Consider the following 21642-nt stretch of genomic DNA (forward strand, 5'->3'; position numbering starts at 1 on the left):
ATTAATGTGCTAATATTAATATAAGTTCTTCCAGTAAATCCTACTATGATATTTCATTGAGGTATAGGGGTGAACCTGGGCTCTCAAAAGCTGTAGCAGCAGAGCCTAACTCTGGCCAATCTTCACAAACTGGAAAGGCTTTGAGTCTTGGCCTGGATAGTTACTGTCTGTGCCTTTGGTCAGGATCAGCCTCAAGAGATAACAATGAATTTTTCAGGGACAGCCACACATGAACACCATCTACTAAGGCATAGAAAAGTGGTGATCTGTTGGTTAAGGGGGTGTCTGCAGTGATTAAATTGGTGCATAAGTAGATCCATGAGTGGACAGGCATTGGACTTGGAGTTAGAAAGACCTATGTTCACATCCTGATCCTTGACTTTTAGTCAAGTAATACTTTTACACTTCATTTCCTTCATTTGTAAAATATCTGTAGTACTTCACCATGCTGTTGTGAAACTCGAATGCAAACACATGCCAAGGACTTTGCCAACCTTAACATGCTGTCAAAACATACTTCCACCAGGGAGATCCCAGGTCCATCCTCCCCCTTCCTCACCATCTCAGACACTGGCCCAACTTTCATGGGCATCCTCCCTTAGATTTGGTATAGGTAGGGCCAAGGAAGCCTTCCAGAATAGCAGTTTTTAAATTTTTTTCAGTAGAATAGTGAACGTAGGTCATAAATATTTCTTTATGCTTTTCTAAGGACTCAAATATTACCACACAGCTTGATTTTCTGACTCATAAGCAGAAAGAAAATTCAGACCTTTAGCTTGGTTAAAGAAATCATGGTCATAGTGCATTATCTTATACCTGATTTTGTGACCAGAGTGGTACTAAAATAAATGTAATTTATTGTATTATTGGGTATTTGTTATTATTTAAGGATCCTCTGGGAAAAGCACACCCTATTCTTTTTCTTCTTGTGTAAAGTTAGCATTTCCCTCTTAAGTTCCAAAGCCATGTTGATGACACAGTCATCATAAGCCTTTAGCACAAACATATGGCAATAACCTCTCTGCCCTTCTTTTATCTTCTAATTGGATATAACATTCTGAACAAGTATCCTTTCTGAAGGTAATTTCAATTGGGTAATCTTCCTGAAGTTCATATATCTCGGACCAAATCCCTTCCAATAACTTTCTCCCCCTGAAAAGGGTCAGCATAATTTTATTATTTTGTACAGGTTTGGTCTTTATTCTGTCTAGTTCCCCTATGCATCCTGGAAGATTCAAAGTTCTTCCTTTATTGATTGATTAGCCCTTTCTGTGAGGCCAGGGGTTCTTAACCTGGGATTCATGAACTTGTTTGTTTTCGGATTTTTACTATCTTTAGTTGCTGTCTTTTGTAATCCTCTGTATTTTATTTTATGTATTTAAAAACATGATTCCATTAAGAACAGTTTTGCATACAACTAGAAAATAAGATGTACAGGCAATGTTGTATAAAAATCTATTTTGACCTACGGGAAAATAGAGGGGAGGGGGATGGAAGAAGTGGGGGAGTAATAGAAGGGAGGACAGACTGGGGGAAGAGGGAGATGGGGTACACACTATCCTGGGGTGAAGGTGGGAGAGATGGGGAGAAAATATTGAATTAAATTCTTGTGGAAGTCAGTGTTGAAAACCAAAAAATAAATTATATATTTAAAAACATGAAACTAAAAACATGATTCCAAGAAGGCAAGTCATGAAGCATTTATTGAAGGCCTGTTATGTTGCATGCACTCTGACTCTGCCAAGTTCTGAGGAGGCAAAGAAAGACAAAGCAGTCCCTGATTTCAAGAAGCTCATGGGCTAGTGGGGGGTCCCCCACTTACCAATAGCTAGGCACAAACCAGGTATAGGCAGGATAAACTGGAGGTCGTCTCAAAGGAAAGGCGCCATCTTTGGAGGGGAGCAGGAATGACCTTTTGTAGATGGTTGGATTTTAGTTGAGATCTGAAGGAAGCCAGGAAGCCAGGAGATGGAGGTGAAGACGAGGAAGGAGGAAACGCAGGGCATAGGGGAGAAAACTGGTGAAAATGCACAGAGACCTGAATGAAAAACAGTGAGAGAGCTGCTAGCACTGGTTTATGCACCATTTGGAGGGGAGTAAGATGTAAAAAGACTGAAATGATTTGTATGCCAAACAGGGTTTTGTATTTGATCTTAGAGATAATAGAGAACCTCTGGAGATGGGGCGGGAGGGCGGAGAGAGAGAGAGAGAGAGAGAGTGTGTGTGTGTGTGTGTGTGTGTGTGTGTGTGTGTGTGTGTGTGTGTGTGTGTGACAGAGACACATGGTTAGAATTGCCCTTTAGGAAGATGAGGCAGCCGAGTGGAGAATGGGCTGGAGTGGGGGGAGACTTGAGGGAGGCCTGCACCGGGGAGTGCCCGTGTCAGAGGAGAGGAGTAAAAGAGAATGAGGAGACCTGCCTGGAAGGATGGTAGTGCCTTTGTCATTAGGAAGGTGTCCATAGGCTTCAGTTGATTGCTAAATGGTCCATGACTTCAAAAAAGCTTAAGGACTACTCTCGCTTTCCTCTCCAAGAGTGACACAAGGGTTTGGTAGTGGTCTTTACCAGATGTCCCAAAAATCTTAGTTTAATAGCTTAAAACTGCACTACGACTTTTGGGACACCTTGAATTCCATCCCACACGTCAGTATAACACCAACCGCATAGAACACAATACAATGGAAATATCTCAATTATGATTTCTTTCCTTAGGTCTTGGTGGCACTTGTGTAAATGTTGGCTGTATTCCTAAAAAATTGATGCATCAGGCTGCCCTTTTGGGGCAGGCCTTAAAAGACTCCAGGAAGTTTGGCTGGGAATATGAGGATCAAGGTAGGTAATGAGGTAGGAAAAGACTAGGAGATGAAAATGAGAGCATATCACTTAGCCTTTTTTATCTGGGTGTGAAATTACTTTTACTGTGCATGAGATTTGTGGGGGAGAATTATAAAGTCCGTCCATATAAAGTGAAGGTAGATTATATCAGGCGCTGCAGCCCCAGACTTTTCATTCTGGATCCTGTTAGACCACATATGGAGTGCTAGGAGCCACACTTGAAGAGGTACCCTGACAAGATAGAATCTGCCCAGAGAAGACCCCCCCCAGGACAGAAGGAGCCAGGCACCACATCTCATGGAAAGGCCAGAAAGCTGGGGCTTCTGCACCTGGATAGGAGATGACTTAGAGAAGAGCCTGGGAACTCTCCTTAAATCATCAAGGGCCCTTGAGGCAAGCCTCTGGACTGCGTTTCCTTGTAGCCCAATGGTCACAATGAGAAGCGATAGAGAGTGATTTCAAGCCAAATGAGGATGGTTGCTAGCATCTGAACTGAGCTAGGACCAGATGGACTGTCTAGTGGGGGAAGTTCCCTTTTGCCGGAAAGTATTTAAGCAGAGGCTAGATGAAAGTTCATCAGGGTAGTAGCGAGCTGATTGCTTTGTAGGGGAGGGGAGAGAGAGGAACAAATGACTTTGGTGCACATGAAATCAGAAGAGATACACATAAGTAGCTGTGTTATAAGCCAATGACTTGACCTCTCCAAGCCGCTGGGTCCTCATCTGTAATAGGGGTCAGATAACAACTGTTAAATAATAAGCAGTTTGTTGTAAAGATCAGGTGAGACAATGTGTATGAAGTTCTTTGTAAATCTTGGAGTGTTCATCAATGTAAGCTAGTCTTCCAGCTCTTAAATTCTGTGATGCTGTCCATCAGAGCCACTACCTGTGCTAATTATCACTTAGAGCTCTGCCACCTTTTACTCATTCAGCTTATAGCCTTGCATTTTATTCTCTGCATAGCCTGGGTCGAGATATACTTGGATTCTAAGTCTGAGTTCCTTGAGAAAGAGGTATAATACATTCTTAATTTGTATTCATAATATTTAGGGTTTATTTAGTAGGTACTTAATTAGTGCCTGTTAAATATATTTATCAGAATTGTACTAAGGAACAGTCAGCTAAATTCTCCATGTGTACTTGAGAGGAGTCTGTATAGGAATTTTGTTTGTTTAGGCCAAAGCTATGCAAAGTTACTCTGGACTTTGTCTATAGGACATAAGCTGGTTGCTGAGAAACCCTGGAGATGACCTAAATGTCCATGCTCCTGTGTAGTCAGATTTAACGTGATGTTTATGGCAAGAAGACATTGTTTTAGTTCTTTGACCAGTAAAGGATTTACTAAATTCTCAAAGAACAATTAACATTTTAAAAATTATTTTGTTTGGGGGATAAAAAAAAAAACACCAGACACCCCCCAAACTCCATTCCCTTTACATGTGGCACTGTTCCCATACTTGCAGAGTCAGCTCCTTCTGACCTTCCCAGCTTAGAGGATGGGGAAGATTTGGAGATGAGAGCATGTAAAGAGATGGAAACTAGGACTTCTTAGGAGATGGGCTGGGACTAGCTAGACTACATTGGAACAGGATTGACAGCCCTTGGCAGACACCTAGGAACTGTCAGTGGAGGGGCAACATGGTACAGGGGAAGAGAGCTGGGTGTGAAGTCTGAGAGCCTGAGCTCAGATCCTGCCTCTGTCTCTTTTCTGACTGACCTCAGACACTTAGAGCCCCTTTCCTCATTTGTAAATGAGGGGAAAGGGTCCCTTCTACCTCCAGCTCCATGGTCTGATGAAAAATGAGCCTTTTAATTTGAGTTAATGGTGACATAGTAACCAAATAAGATCAGGAAGCAGAACAATGTTAGGGAAATATGCTGTCAGGACAGCATTTAGGAGGTTTGGCTACTAGTTTAGGGTCTGCTGCTGACTAAGGGTCTAGGTTTGGGTGACAGCCACAGTCCTCTGGGTCCATCTCCTCAGCACATCTGACATTCAGTACCTTATTGTACAAGTGGAGGCTCAGAAGCACATCTCTGCCTTCAGAGAGCATATGTCCTCCTGGGTGATAGGATTTATTAAGAGCAGGGAGGACACAATTTAAAAGTAGTGATTGGACATTGACTCTTATTTTGTAAATCAGTGGCATTAGCTCCTTGTTTGTTGAAACAACTTTTTCCCTCTTGTATTCCCCATCGTTATTGCTAAGATTTCCCCAAAGTGAGAACTTGAAACTTCTGCTACAGGTTGTCCAAAATCAACTATCTTAGAACTTTGGGGAACTTGTTCAGGAAGTGCTAGATTTAAAGGGAAGGATAGCAGCTTGAGCATTTGTGGATTCTTTTTGTTTTGTTTGTTTTTTTTTAAGACTGAGGCTCCTCATTTTATCCAGACTGGAAACGTAGTGCCTGGTGCCACTCCTGATCAGTATGGGAGTTTTGATCTGCTCTGTTTATAACCTGGGCCAGTTTTCTCCTCCTAAGCGACCTGGTGGCCCTTCTCTTCTGGAGGCTTACCATCCTGATGCTTAAGTTAGTGTGGACACCCAATCTGCATAGCACACTACAGCTCAGGACTTGGAGCTCAAGACATCTGCAAACCTCAGCCTCCCCCATAGCTGGGACTACAGGTGTGCGTCGGGCATGGGGATTCACCACTGAGAAATGGGGACTGATATTGCTTGGATTTGGAGTTAGGATGTGGGTAACTGTCCATTCTCAGATATGTAAGAATTCAGCCTGGAATTAATAAAAGAAGTTCTACTGTAGAGGGGTTCTCTCTGATTGATTAGTAGTGAGTGTACTTGCAGTGAGGCCGGATAAATGGCAGTGCTACATTTGATTGGAGACGAATCATGGACCATCTTATGTTGTTGTTCGCTGTTGTCCATTTTGGTTGAGCTCCCTTAAAGATTGCCTCAGCTTTTCTGTTTCTGCTTTTTCCATTGCTTAGCAAATCTTGACATCAGTTAGTTAAGATGCGTGGCCAGGAGACAGTGGGGAAGAATTTAATATCAGGGCTCATTGCCTCTTAAATTCTCCTTTAAGCTAGCAGGGGTCTGCTGAGGTTACTCATACCAACAACAAGGAATCATCCACTTGTAGACTCTAGAGGTTAGGGAGGGAAATGGCTCAGAGCCCTGTCCCTGCCAGTCCAGCCCTCCTCTTGTTTTATGTTTTTTTCCTCCAGGTCCTTTCAGTTTCTTAAAATTAACTGAAGTATTAACCCTTTTACTTTTAAGTGACACTGTTTTTTTTTACCTTAGTTGAAAACAACAACAGCATCTAACAACTCCGTGATCTTGTACAGACTGGGCCTTTAAGATAACGTGTTTGTGAGCCTTCATGTATCGTTACAAGAGAGCTTGGAGATGTGGTGTCCCAAGGCTGGGAAGATAAGGGTTAGATCAGTGTTCACAGGGGAACCGCCCTCTCATGGGTGATCCTTGGGGATGGAAGTTTGTTGGCATTATAGGTAGGTCTGAGTTCAGATTCCACCTGTTAACTTCCATACCCCCTTTGTGACGTGGGCAGATCATTTCATCTTCTTTGTAAAATGAGAAGGCTAGACCCTGAAGGTCTTTGCACTTCCTCCTGACTCTGAGTTCTTTGAGACATTGGTACTCCAGAAGGGTCTCAGAGGGATGGACCGCCTTCCCTGATGCCCATTCCTTTTCACTTGTCTTTCTTTCAGCTGTGCCCTTGGAACTGGCTCTTTGTACGGGTTTAATTCTTTAGAGTAGGAAGCTGTTGTGCAGATGTACAGAGGTGATGGAGACTGGAGCTCTTCTGGTGACTTTTGTCCTTAGCGTCTTCAGAGCTTTTTATACTGGTTTATCATGTGGTGTATCATTAAACTAAGTTTGATTTTAAATCTCAGTCTTGCTGTTTACTTTTAGTTAAGCACAACTGGGAGACCATGACAGAAGCAATTCAGAACCACATTGGCTCTTTAAATTGGGGATACAGGGTGGCTTTGAGAGAGAAATCTGTGACATACGCCAATTCCTATGGGGAATTTGTTGAACACCATAAAATCAAGGTACAGGTTCCATTTTATCTCTTGTTTTGCTTTGCTTTTGCCTGTGTAGTTATTTTAACTAAAATTATTGCTGTAAGTATGAATTAGTTATTTTTTTATCACATGCTTGACTTGTTTCAGAATCAGAATGGGTCTTAAGTCCTTTTGGTAAATTGAATGAATTTTATTTTAAAAAAAAAAAACACCTTTTTTCTAACCTTAAACCTTGTTTCTCTTTCTAAATTAGATTGCTGTCTTAAATAACCAGAACATGTTCTGTCTGGAAACTCTAAAGGGTTAGGATAAATAAAAGAGGGGCTGAAGAGAAAATAGTTTGTATTAATTATGCTTCATGATTTAAGACTTCAAAATACTTTGTAGACATTAGTTATCAAAACCTGTGAGATAGGCTTATAAATGGTCCTTTTTAAGACCATTAATCTGTGTTGTCAAATTTACTATTAACGTGTGTGCTGGTAAATATTTAACAACCAGCTCTCCAGAGGAAAATTATGCATATGCCACACTTTTAGGTTTAATTTGCATTATTAACATTTTCTCCATCACTTTAAGTCTAGATAATCACCAAAACAAATGAAGTGCTGATTTGCAACATTTACTAATGTTCAAGGTGTAAATGCTCTTGGTTTAAGCTAGTCCCAGCAAAGCCCCAGTAACCAATCAGTTCAATTGTTTGTTCAATTCTAATATGCATGTTCTTACGTTTTTGTTGAATTAATACAGAAATCATTTACCAAATCCTTATTGAGTGCCTGCTGTATACAAGATTATTTTCAGTACTCCCTAAGGTCTCTTCTAATTTTAAGTCACTGAGTCTATAATGCGCGCATGCATGCACGTGCATGTGGGTACATATACATATGTATTGTGCTTGCTGGCTTAGGTTGTAAATCTGTAGGGAGTGTGAGCACATCGGAGTTCTCTTTGTAGTGTGTGTGGCACAGTGCTACATGTGATGAAGCACATAAATCTTTCTGATGGTGTTTTATTACACATACACTTTAAAGAAAATATGGCTACCTTCAGTTGTCTCACCTTCTCTTTTTCCAGGCAACCAATAGGAAAGGACAGGAAACCTTTCACACTGCAGGGAAGTTTGTCATAGCAACAGGTGAAAGACCCCGGTATTTAGGAATCCCAGGAGATAAAGAATATTGTATCACTAGGTAAGGTACAACTGAAAGGGCACCTTGACTTTAATTGTATTATTTTCACAATTAAGGGGAAATAACTTCTAAATATGAATGCGTTAGTTTCTGTTTAGGTATAAATGGGTTTGCTTTTTCCCCATCTAGTGATGATCTTTTTTCCCTGCCTTATTGCCCTGGAAAGACTTTAGTTGTGGGGGCTTCTTATGTTGCTCTGGAGTGTGCAGGATTCCTTGCTGGCATCGGGCTAAATGTCACAGTTATGGTGCGGTCCATCCTCCTTCGTGGCTTTGATCAGGAAGTAGCTGAAAAAATAGGTGCTTACATGGAACTGAACGGTGTGAATTTCCTCAGGAAATATATACCTGTGAAGGTGAGTTTGTGGGGTTTGGGCATTCTTTCTTAAAAAAAAAAAAAGTTCTTCTGTACCTTAACATTTTCTTTATTCTACCCTCCTCAAATCAACCAGTCCCTCGGGGTGGAAATCTCATGGGGAATAGCAGTTGCAGATTTTCCATCTAAATTCATAAGAACAAAGAAGTGGTGATAGTTTCTGTGTTTTTTATTGCAGATATTCTAGGAAGCCGGAAGTTGTATATAATGTTGAATGAGGATTTACTGCTTTCTTTGATGTAAACGTATAACTTATTGTTATCAGATTCAGCAGTTAGAGGAAGGCACGCCTGGAAGGCTGAAGGTGGTAGCGCGGTCTACGGAAGGGGCGGAGACTGTCGAAGAAGAGTATAACACAGTAAGTTTGCCGTGCCATAGATCCTGACACATTTTCCATGGTTAAGAGTCTGAAAAAAAATAGAGCCAGGCTGGGAGTATATTCTGGGTAATAGTTTGTGAGAGACAGCAGTGACTTAGTGACTGGAAGGTTGGCTATGGAGTCAAGTCCAGCTTCTGACATGTGCTGCTGTGTAACTGTAGCATGGTTTTTAACCTCAGTGTTCTAGACAACTCTTGAGATGATGTGTATAGATAAGTTGCTGATCTGCATTGGTGGAAGGAATTTTCACCCTGGGAAGGCCCCCTCACCTTCCATTACAATTGGTAAATCTCTCGGTGTTGAGATCAGGGCATGAGCTGCTCAATCTTACTGTTAATGTCATTATTTTCCCTGTGACAGCAAGAACCATGGAAAGAGCTAGTGAAAAATTTTGTGTGCTTTTAATGTTCATAAGTCAGATATCAGGGGTGGGGAACCTGCACCCTCAAGGCCACATGTGGTCCTCTAGGTCCCCAGATGTGGCCCTTTCACACTGAATCCAAGCTTCCCAGAACAAATCGCCTTAATAAAAGGATTTGTTCTGTAAAACTTGGATGCAGTCAAAAGACTGCACTCAAGGACCTAGAAGGCTACATGTGTCTTTGAGGCCACAGGTTCTTCACTCTGCCAGAAAATGTCTTTGATTCTCTTTTACAAGACAGATTATTTTTTAAAAGGCTTCCTTTACCACAAGTGTAACTGGAGCTTTTTATATGTAATAGAGATGAAGACCTCCTCTTGGCCCTTTTTGTAACCCAGTTGTGATCATAAAAATAGCCTGCTTCTGGGAGTTTGAGGTGTTCCCATTTGGTGTGGAGAAGAATAGTGGCTTGACCACTTGATTGGAATGACCATTTTTCTGTTTCCTAACCTTCATAAGAAGTATTCTTGGGGTTAATAGGATCTGACGGAAGTTTCAAATTAGAGGAGAGATAGTAGGTCTGACAGATACGAAATAGAAGATTGTTCAAGGAAATTGAACTGATACGAAGAAGACGTAGAGAAACGGAAGAAAATCAAGAGGCTTGAGAGCAGGTCTGTTGGATAGAAGCTGAAGAAGAGAACAGAAGAACAGGAAGAGACAGTAGGAACGGACTGATCAAAGGACTTGAAATTAATTGTGAATCGGGCGAGTCTTATAAAGGGCAGTGGGTGCCCAGCCTGATAGCATAGCAATAAAGAGGTTTTGGGTAAAAGGTAAAGAAGATAACCTTAGCAGCTATATTTTGGATTAAAAAAAGGCTGAAAGCCAAGGAGAAGGCGGATTATCTTATCGTGTAATTTTCTCTATTTCAGTCTGTTTAATGTGCGCCATTTGACATCTCTACCTCCCCATGTCTCCCCTTGCTTCTCCCCATCCCTTCCTTTTCTTTCTCTTCCCATTTCCTTAATTTAACAGTAAGAATTTACTTCTTAGGCTGTAAGATGCAGTTTTATGTTTTGGTTAAACAATTATTTGAATGATTTTAAAATGTAAGGGTCTTGTAAACTAAAGATGTTTAAATTCATTAGAGAGGTAAAGCAGATACTGCTAACTCAACTATTACCATGAAATATTTCTTTAAAATATTTTTATTCTGAATTTAAGCACCAAATAAAATGGTCATTTCCTTCTAGAAGAATACAAATGGATTATATGCAAAATTGCAGATGTCTACTATGGACAGCCTGCTTTTCTTGTTAAGTATATCCTAAGTTCAGCTTGTAGCTCTCAGAGCTGTTCTACTTGTCTGTGCTTATAAAATGTTGCTTGTACGTTGTAACCAAAGCATCCATGCCAGGCAGAGTTCATTCTCAGTGTTGTGTTTCTGCTTTGCTGGCACTTTTGAATTAGTTTTGACAATCTGAGTTCTCAAGTTATTCAGGGGAAAATTAGCTTTAATAGCTAATGAAACTATTGGTAATGAGTAACAGAGGATATAGAACATAACTTAAAATCTGTATGGTTTATACATAGTAGCTATTATATCTATCTAATACATAGGTTTTGTTAGCCATTGGTCGAGACTCCTGTACAAGGAAAATTGGCTTGGAGAAGATTGGTGTCAAAATCAATGAGAAGTAAGTGTATATGACCTTATTGATATTTTACAGGCACAAAGCACATTTTCATTACAGATAGCTATTTGGAAATTAGCACTTGACTAGTAAGGTGTGAAATTGCCATGAAATGTTAATCTTTTTAAGTTTGTCTTTCAAAAAACATTGTGTTATCACATCATTACTGATAATCAGTATACTTTTATAGCCACTAAGCCTTTATTGAGTGCATCGAGTGTTTATTATTCTGTAATCTTGCATATTAAAGCAGCTATGGAAGTCCAATTTCCTACCAATAATGGTTTATAGGGGATACCCAAGCAGTAATCCAGGTGTGATACGAGGGAGTCCTCTGTGGTCAAGATGACTCTCAGGCACAGACCGTAGAGAGTCTGGATAGTCCTGCCAACACTGGAAGTGTGATTGATGTGTTGTTTGGTTGATCATCAATGAATCAGTATTTGTTGAGGCTGTAAATAGAGAAGCTTGAGTCATTTTAAGTTATGTGTATTCCTAATAGTTGATGAGGTATTGTGGATAGTACTGGCGTTTCTTCTGTTTGAGACTAGAAAACTAACTGTAATCAGAAGTTTTGTTTGTGGAGCCAGATTCAGACATTCTCTTCCTATGGATAGTGGACCAATTTAGTTCATTTTCTATTATTTTTTTTTCTTTTTCTGACCTCCCACCCCCTTCCCATTTGGGGTTTATTGACTGGGGAATTGGTATACTCGGAGGTAGGCAGGTGGCTTAGGAAATGTAATTTCCATTCTTGTTAGTGCCTAATGGGCATTAAAGTCTTCGTGGGAAGATTGCCAAGGAGATAGGATGTGTGAAGTGCCCAGTTAATCTATAAAGTGTAAAATATATTTTTATTCCATTAACATGAGCCCAATCATAATTTTTTTAAAAATTTTATTTTTTAAAAAATTTTATTTAAACAGGACTGGAAAGATACCAGTAAATGATGAAGAGCAAACCAATGTGCCCTATGTTTATGCTATTGGGGATGTGTTGGAGGATAAGCTAGAACTCACCCCAGTTGCTATACGGGCAGGAAAGTTGTTAGCACGAAGACTTTTTGGGGGACGATTAGAAAAGGTAAGTGCGTATGTGTTCTTTGAGGTCATGTTAATATTTTTAGATCAAAATGCTTTGAGTTTGGGTTAACATTTTTGATCAAAATTATTTCACTAGTATCTATATCTCATTGGCAATTGTTGCAAATGTAGGGCAACTTTTTGATAAGGAAAATGTTTTAAACTGTAGATTAATTGTTGAGAACCCAGAGGCTATACTGCAGTAAATTGGGGGACAGCCCAATTTTGTGTATGTGTACTCAACAACACCCTCAGCAGGTGAGCAGAGAGCCTAAGAGAACCTCCTTCAAAATGACTTATATAAATCAAGGTACAGAGTGGAAATGCTTGAAAATCATTGACTTTCAAGTAACTTATTTCCCTAGAAGTCTTCTTTATAATAATTATTAATTTGTATTTTCCATGAAAAAGATTTATTTAAGAAAAGGGAAACTGCAAGCTACCTCACCCTCAGTTATTCTACAGTTGGATTTGGGGGAGTCTGCCCTCATAGTTTTTTCTATATTCCAAAAAAAATTTTTTTTAAATTTCATCCCATTTTTAAGACTGTCATTCCTAATAAAGGACGGAGATCGTATCATATGCTTCTCTAGCATCCCTCACAGTATCCCTCATAGTTGTTAGATATATAGCAGGTACTGAGCTAAATACTTGTTAAATTGAATTAAAATCATATTTTTACTTAAAATGCAAATACTTACACATAGATTCTGTGGCTGTTTAAAGGGTTATAAAATAAAAGAGTGTGTGTTTTATCTTTTAGTGTGATTACATTAATGTCCCAACTACAGTGTTCACTCCTTTGGAATATGGTTGTTGTGGATTATCTGAAGAAAAAGCCATGGAATTATTTAAAAAAGATAATATAGAGGTAAGGCTGTTTAATTACTTACATTAGCTTTTGAAGAACCTCTCATTTATAATTAGCCAGCACCCTCCCTCCTTGTACTTTCAGTTCATAATGGTTTCCAAATGTTTTGTTTCTTTGTGTGTTTTGTTATAATTAATGCTTTGCTAGAAGGTACACTCCTCTTCTAAGAGAGCATCTTTTGTTTAATCAGTGAAAAGGACTTTTTAAAAATTAAATATACTTTTTTTCAGCAACAGGATTTTTTTCTCTTCCACCTTTCTCTCTCTGTCTCTCTCTCTTTCTCTCTGTCTCTCTGTTTATCTTTCCTTTTCTCTCTCCCCCCCCCACCTCCGAACTGTTGACAAATATGCCTAGTTAAGCAAAACAAATTCCCATATTAGTCATGTCCAGAAATGTTCTTCATTATTCTTCTGGAGCTGTGATTGATTGCTGCATTGATCAGAGTTCTCCAGTCTTTCAAATGTGTTCCACAGTATTACGATTCTGTGACATTCTCCAGTTCTGCTCTTGTTACTCAGCATCAGTACTTTGAGGTCTTCCCAGGTTTCTCTGAACTATCCTTTCACCATTTCTTACCACACAGTAGTGTTCCATACATTCAGATACCCTATCCTCAAGGGACTGGGGATCTCCTGGAGGTGTGTTGGAGCAGGAGACTTGAGTAACTACTGTTAGAGAAGAGCAGTTAAATCTCCATTTTAGAGATTTAGGAACTATTTCCACTTGAATTTAATTTAATGTTCCTCAAACATTGAAGTACCTGCTGTGTTGCAGATTGTGGGAACTGCTCTGGACACAAGACAAAAACCAAACAGTCCCTGCCTTCAGAGAGTTAATGTTCTGCTATAAACAGATAAGTAAAAGTAGGTGTCTAGGTGACACACGGGTATAGCACTGAGCCTGGAGTCTTGATCATATCCATGTTCAGCTTCAGCCACTTAGTATCTGTGTTGTCCTGGGAAAGTCACTTAACCTCTGTTTGTTTCAGTTTTCTCATCTTTGACATGGGGATAATAATAGCAATTTTTCTCATACATAGGATGATGTGAGAAGCAGATGAGATAATAATTGTGAAGTGTTCAGGTGCCTGGAACATAGTGAGCGCCCTGTAAATATTAGTCTCTTCCTTTCCCTCCCTTCCCCCAAATACACAACATTTACAGAGTAAATACAGAGTGATTTTGGCATTTTGTAATTTATAGACCAAATTTTATCCCACAAATGAGATATGGAAGCATCCTTCCCTCTGCTTGTTAGAGGGCTGGGGAACTCTGGGTATAGAATATGGCACATGTCCCTATGTTGGTTGATTTTGCTTAATTGTTTTTTCTTAGAGGAAAGGTCACTGGGTATGGAAGAGGGAAGGGCATATTTGAATATGACTGACAAAAACAGAAGACAGCAATAACACTTTTTAAAAAATCCAGCAAGGTAATTTCTGGTGTAGAGAACTACTAGCGACCAAACCACCAAAGTACTACTAGTCTTAGCCACTTTGTGGGTTATTTATGTTATTTGGACCCCAGTGTTCTTGAGGACAGTGTCATTTTTATAATGCTATATTGATGGACAGGACTAAAACTTACTTGATGGTAAGGGGAGAGCTGGGGGATGGATGTTGATGTGGAATTAGGTTTATAGCAGGCGTTTCCAAAATGATGTGCCCCTCTCCATGAACATTTTTAAACACACAGTCTTACTAGAGGTGACCACTGTGTTACTATATTATCATATAGGTTATCCAAAAAGACATTTTAAGACAGTGACGTAAGGAAGTATTTAACATAGTTTTTGATGTATTTGTTAACAGTACAAAAGTATGTGCCTGACCTTATTTCTTTGTTCTGTGGGCTGGATCTGTTTCCCCCCTTTTGCCACATCTGTTCATGTGTTCCCCAGGTAAGGCAGGTGGGAGGCAGTGGTGGGCTGGTGTGTTCAAGGAAAACCTGGTGCCTTCGGATCCCCTCCCTGTGTGGTGGAACTTTCAGCTCTCTCTTCCTTGATGCTGAGAATGCTTGGTCATTACCTTCTCTCTGCCTCAGCCATGAATTTGGGGCTTGAGTGAATGGTGCAGGTCCCCTGGCGCACTGGAGCCTCTGACCTGTGAGCCCTTCTCTTTCCTGCCTCCCGGGGAAAATGTCTCAGGCCACTGGCCTGTGGAAAGGATTGTCAGAGCTCTGCCACTGGGGTCTTATTCTCGCAGATTGTCTTGTGCACCCCCACTTGAAGATCCCTCTTTCAGAGAGTATGATTTGTATTTATGTTCATTAAGTGAACTAAGCTTACTGTGGAGGCATTTTAACTGGGTCTTAGAAATTTTGATACATTTCCATATTGAACTTAGTTTCGAAGCTTTTAAAAATTAAAAGAAGAGGAAAGTAAAAAGGTAGACATGGGAAAGGTGAGTTTATCAAGCAATACCCCCAGAGCAGGTGTACCTTTGTGGAGAGTGGGTGCCTCAAGTCTGGTGTTCAAAAAGATATGAAGTTTGTAAGGTTTGCTGCACACGTCAGTCCTCCTTAGCCCCCCCCCCCTTTTTTTAATGTAAAACATAACTTTTCTGAAAGGATTCTCCTGTTAATATTTATTTTCAAGAACCTTCTGTAACCATGACTAAATGCAGGATATAGATGAACACCTTATATAGCTAAGGGTGTTCTGTAGTCATTCAACTCTGATACTCAATGCTCATATTGATCTCATATTTTTGCCCCAAAAGATTTTGTCATCAAAACGAAGCTCTTACTCTTGGTTTACCAGTTTAATTGCACATCCTCTAAGTAGTCAGAGTAAGATCATTGCTGCACAGACTGCTTCTGTTCCCCACCCAACAGTGGGTTTGTGTTTCTGAAAGGGCTGTTTGGAGACCGGCTAAAGAGGGGAAGTGAGCTGACTGGTATCTGCCCTTTTCCCAGATATGCCAACTTCTTTCCTTCAACTCTTAGTAAACAAATGACAGTTTTGCTGAGAAAAATCTGAGCCTTTTTTGATGGCTCTTCACGACTTATGATTGTTGACTGTGCCCACCATATATGTGCCTTAATATTTGTAGGTTGGGGAAGAATTTTAAACATATCTTAGCCACTGGATATATTAAAAATATAATTACTTTCCTCTGTTTTCCCTAAGCTTATTTTCAAATCTAACATTCTTTGAGTGTATTCAAACTAATGTAAGAAACCAAAAAACAAAAGTTGGCAGAATTGTGCATCTGTCATTTCAGGAGAGAAACGGACCTGAGTCACAAGTTAAACGATTCAGATCATGGGATTTAAACTTGTAACACATTTTTTCCCCAAAGAATATTGTTTTTCTTGACGATTTACAAGAAAATTGAATTTCAGTAAATCATTTTCTGCCACAATAAAATTTTTTTCCCCAATTCTTTTCTAGGTATATCATACCTTTTTCTGGCCTCTTGAATGGACAGTAGCTGGCAGAGAAAACAATACTTGCTTTGGAAAGATAATTTGCAATAAACGTGACAATGTATGTATTAGAAGTGGAAATGAATTAATAATAACCTTGAGAGGGTAACTTTCATTCCTGAAATCTGGATTTTGGTGATGAATTTCAAAGAGATTGGATTGCAGAGCACATTATTATTCAGATGATTATCCAATTAATGTTTATCTGGCTGATTGAGAAAATGACAAGTTATATAACTGAAGCTTAATGACATCATATACTTGTAATTGTTTTCATTTTAAAGGTGTTCTCACTTGCATTTTAAAATCAGACATAATCTTTAGAAATTCAGTCATCAGTTAGTGAAGTTTCCTAATCTCCTGGAGGAGAACACTTGGAATAATCTAGAAAGAGCAGATCTGTTTCATGTGAAGTTCTTCCTTGCAGTAGTTTTACCTGTGTTTTCGCCTACACCAATAGTAAAGTCACAGGAAGCTATTAACACTCTTTCATCAACAAATGTTTATGGAGCCACCACTGCAGACATTGGAGATCAAAGAAGGGCTCCACAGTCACTGTCTTGTGGAGACATGCGTGGCAGAGAAGTAGAACTACCAGGTGGCATGCAGTAGTTGCTAATGAGCAGCTTAGACAGTGAGTGCTGTGGCACTCGCTAATCAGTTCTCTTCTGCATGTTTTCAGTGCCATGATGTTATTGGTGACAGCCCTTAGACCCTGCAGCGTTATGAAGTGCATTCTGAACCATGGAGGAGAGATAGAATTTGTGCTCTTATTTTCTGGTGTAGTCCATTTTATTGTGTTCTGATTTTTAATTTTTTTTAAAACTTTCTAATTCCCATAGATCACAAGATCATAATTCCCATAGATCTGATCTGCATCATACTTATGGTAAAGGGAAAGGAGGCTAGTTGAGTTTCTCCTTTTTCTGCAGGAATGGGTGGGGATTGGATGGATGGATACCTGTCTGACTAGAGAGGCAGGGCTAGACTAGTCTGGATTGGGAAGTCCAGGATAAATTGGGAGAAGCTGAGGCTTGCAATTTCCAAACTCGTCCTGACATTTTAGCTGGCATTGGTACATACCAGGTGCTTCCAAGCCCCCTGGCAAAAATGTTTTGTAGGCAAAATTGCCAAATTGTTTTTTGTCTTAACACCGTACTCTTCTGAACAGCTCCTAATTCCTGTGCAGTTTCCTCACATTGCCCTCTGGCCATAGTTTCTTTCTTAGGTCTGCCCTCCTTTCCTGTGCCAATCAAAGTTCTCCTTCCTGGTGTGTTGTCCTATATAAATAATGAGCTTGTAGATTTGTGAAATGTTGTGGCTTGGAAATCTGCTTATCTGATTGGAGTGATTTATGCTGAAGCATGTATAACGTTTAGCCTTCCCTTGGTGGATTTGAAGGTTAAAACAGGAAATGGGTCTCTCATTGATGGATTGGGAGGGGAGGATAATTTGAGCCTGCGTGCCTGGTTTACCCTGGCCACTACTTTATCTCTGGGATTGCTTCCCTTTGCCCACACTGCCAGGGAACATAAGATAGCCATTAATTAGCAATGCACCCTCGACAGTTTTCCCCCTCCAAACCCCCTTTCCTCTTTACAGGTAAAACAAAGCGGTCATTAAATACTAGACCTCCCCAGCTAGTGTCTGACATTTTTCTCCATTTTCTTAGATCCTCTTTACTATGATAGTCTTGTAGGACCAGATTTGTCCTTGTTTTCATGATTGTTGGATAGTTAAAAGATGGAGACTAAGGTATAATAGGAAGTTAAGGCTTAAAAATTAACTGCATAACCCAAAAAGCATACAGATTTTTGAGAGCTGACTCAGAGCTTACTTTATAATTTTAGTAATAAGACTCCATTGTCAGGTAAAGAAGAAAATAGAAAACTGGCTGAATGTCAATCCTGGCATCTATGGTAAAATGATATCTTTGGCCCCATTTTATATTTTCGTTGCAAAGCCCATCTTAGTGGGTATTAGCAGTAACAGGTGATGAAAGTTGAGTATAATTATATGACCATTATATTGTTGGGGAGAACTTGCTTCACCCGTAGTCAGTTTATCTTTCTCCATTTAGAAAAAAGACTGTGTTTTTATTTTTTTATTTTATATCTTTATATCCTTTTGTAATACAAGATGAACACTTTCACTGTAATACCTTGTATTTTTATGTGACATCCATTTTCATTTATGTTCCACAACCTTCTTTTTCCTTCTCCACTAAAGAATGCTGTTTCAAGATTAGGAGATTAATTTCTGTTTAACAGAGACCTCAGGGGTCTAGTGTTTAGAGTACTGGACCTTGAAACTCTTAGGCAAGTCACCTAAACTTCTCTCTGTCTCAGTTTCCCCTAGAACCACTGGAATGTCAAAAATAGGGTGAATGCCATACAGAAGCATTACGAACATTAGTTTTCTGTAATTTCAGTGTGTTTGGTTTTTTTTAAGGAACACAATTCAAATGATGGGATGCAAATGATCCCTTCCTAACAGTCATGTCCAAATGTCATTATCTCTGGGACACAGTGCCTTCAAAGACACTCTTTGTGGATTCTGATTGCTCTGAAAAAAGACTGCTTTTGCTGTGAAAGTACAGAAGGCTCACAGTGGGTGCTTCACAATTTGTCTCATATCTTTTCATTTTAAAGTCAATTGCTCTGGCTTAGGGAGCTTAGGAGTAAAAGGCTAAAGGGCCCTTAGAGATGTCTAGTTCTGCTGTCTCTTTTTATGGAGGAGGAAATGGGGCCAGAGAGTTAAAGGAAATTGCCTAAGCTGATGCCTCTAGTCATGGACAGAGCTGGGAGTAGAACACAGGATTTCTGCCATGTACCTTCTACTTAAAAGCCACAAAAATTCTTGAGTTTCTATCGCCAGTTGCCAAGATTTTCACAGATTGTATCTAATTCTAAAAAGGAAAGAAAGAGCAGTCCCCATCTTTCAGGAATTTGCAGTCCAGTTGAATGCTTGACATTTTGTGTTATAACAGCATGCTATGTTATCTGTATGTTAAGTAGACTTATGTTATAGCAGCACACTATGTTATTTATATGTTAAATAGACTTCCATATGACAGGATGGATCATTTAAACAAATCTTCTCCATGGTGCAGCCCAGCCCAGATTTCTGTGGGCTCTTGCTGTCCTAGTTACCCACATTTATGTGCCTTTTCTTTGTTGTGCACATTGGTGTTTAGGAATCTAGTTTAGTGGTAGGTAGTCAGTCATCTAATTTAGTAATAGATGAGTGGAACCTGAGAATAAACAAAGGACGAATAGCCTGAAAGGCTACTACAACACTTTCACTTGAAAATTTCCTGAGAGAAAAGTGTAGAGTCTTTGTGAGCACAACCGCACCTATGGCCTCCGAACACCTGGCTGGAGAGTTAGGCAAACTTCTCCTTGAGTCACTGCTGGAGCATCATATATTTTATGTCAGGAGCTTTGGCCAGTAACACCCTGAATTTACTGCAACATCAGCCTCTTAGGGATATTGTGATGTTGGACTTTAATTCTGATTTGTTATGTTAGTGTTTAGTAGCTCTTGAGCATAATTCTAAAATTTACATCATACTAATGAACTCCTTCATGCAGTTGTTAAATTGCTTGTTCTGGTAAATTTGAGAGCAAATTAACTCTAGATGTGCATTTACTGCCTCATTTAACTGATTCTTACAGCAGCTCCGTTTCACAATAATGTCCTAGACACAGTTCCAGAATAGGATTATTGTTCTGTAGTAGAAGCTTTATATATACTCCAGCTTTGAAATCATGGTTAAGGCACTGCTATTCAGACTTTTAACCTGGGGCTTTTTTTATTTTGTTTTTCATAAAGAATCGGGTGATAGGGTTTCATGTTCTTGGCCCCAACGCTGGTGAGGTTACCCAGGGCTTTGCAGCTGCGATGAAATGTGGCCTCACCAAGCAGTTGCTTGATGACACTATTGGCATCCATCCTACCTGTGGTGAGGTAAGAGAAACAAAAGAATATTGTACTGATGTCCATGAGTGTTTGGAAAGACGGTCGAAAAAGCTGGTCAATAAATACAAAAATAGATTATTTGCTTTAGCTCTTATCAGCAGGTATTTTTTGAGAGACAAAACAATTGTTATTTATATTCTCTAAGTTAAAATACCAACAATACCTTGTTTTCTTTCTTTTTTAAAAAAACAGATCTTCACAACTATGGAAATTACAAAGTCATCGGGACTGAGTATCTCCGAGAGGGGTTGCTGAGCTTAGACCCTGCTGCTTTATGGTTTTCCTTGTCATGGATACTTTTCTCAGTAGAAGATTTTTTAGAATACCTAAATATACTCAGGTACAACGAAAGCAGAGAAAGTATGTCAGAGCTCAGAAAAGACATAGGACTTTCCTTTGGTTGTAGGAGAGATCACCGACAAGGAGAATAGCAAAGGCAGCAGGGTGTTTGCCTAAGAAATCTTGACTTCCTTGGAGAAGCAGTGACGCTGCTGTCTTGATGTCATAGCTCAGAACCCTATTGTGAGGTGAGCTATGGCTGATGATTCCCTTGCAAGTCAGGACCCCTCCCTTTCCAGTTTAGGCAATTGAACATCTTCCTGAAGGAACTCGTGAGTCTCACAATTAGCCACGATTAACTTTTCTAGTTGCCAGTGTGTTTGTCGCCCTACTTTGTTATTTGTATAAAAACTGTACTGGTGTAACAGATCAACCTAGAATTCACAGCAGGTCTCTTATGAATTGGACTTGGAAATTGAAATATTTCTGATAAGATGTTCAGATATACAGTAGGTTTTCTTGCGTGTGTGCATTGCCATAAAAATTCTGTACCACTCAGAGGATTTTTTTCCTGACAAGTTTGTGATCAGTTTGTTAGGTAACATATGAACGCTCCCCATTCTTGTTTGTTTGCCCTTCGGCACTGCGGAGATTGAGCTGGGCTCTAGCCTCAGACAGTGCTGCACATTGTCTAGGTAGTGTTCTTTATAAACCATTTTCTCTTGGAGTGTGTTTCATCTCCCGCCTTTTTAGAGACCTGACTCATGATTTTCTCTCACTCATGCATTTCCTCATATCATTAACATACCTGAAGCCATTTTTTCCATGGTGTTATCTCTAATATGAGAAAGTGTCTCACTTTAGAGGGGAAAATGCTTGAATTTTTTTTTCACTTTGGTCCAAAGAATAAAATTACAAGACTGTTTTCAATATATTATGTAAAATTTAAGTAATTTCAAATGGTTTTTTAACTATTTACCACAATGTATTATGAAATCTAGGTTCAATAAATGAACAGCTACAAATGGTATGAAATTTCATTTGGACTATTGCAAACATTTGTGTGTATTTCCGATCCTAACTGAGTGTTACCATTTATCATTTTAATGAACGTGTTAGCCAGTTAGTCTGGCACCGTTGTTTGGGAG

The 21642-nt window shown here is 39.6% G+C and overlaps 1 protein-coding gene across 1 annotated transcript in view; it reads left to right on the forward strand.

The window, feature by feature from the left end:
- Positions 1–21534, forward strand: part of TXNRD3 (thioredoxin reductase 3) — a 32253-nt gene extending 10719 nt beyond the window's left edge. The window contains exons 6-16 of the mRNA XM_072598348.1: positions 2712–2831; positions 6733–6875; positions 7926–8041; positions 8171–8396; positions 8682–8774; positions 10780–10856; positions 11780–11936; positions 12699–12806; positions 16200–16295; positions 20069–20203; positions 20408–21534. Coding sequence (XP_072454449.1) covers positions 2712–2831; positions 6733–6875; positions 7926–8041; positions 8171–8396; positions 8682–8774; positions 10780–10856; positions 11780–11936; positions 12699–12806; positions 16200–16295; positions 20069–20203; positions 20408–20470 — 1334 coding nt within the window. The 3' untranslated portion in view covers positions 20471–21534. The remainder of the gene's footprint in view (positions 1–2711; positions 2832–6732; positions 6876–7925; positions 8042–8170; positions 8397–8681; positions 8775–10779; positions 10857–11779; positions 11937–12698; positions 12807–16199; positions 16296–20068; positions 20204–20407) is intronic.
- Positions 21535–21642: the final 108 nt, after the last annotated feature.

This window comes from Notamacropus eugenii, chromosome 3 (genome assembly GCF_028372415.1).
Source record: "Notamacropus eugenii isolate mMacEug1 chromosome 3, mMacEug1.pri_v2, whole genome shotgun sequence".
NCBI classification, from domain to species: Eukaryota; Metazoa; Chordata; class Mammalia; order Diprotodontia; family Macropodidae; genus Notamacropus; species Notamacropus eugenii.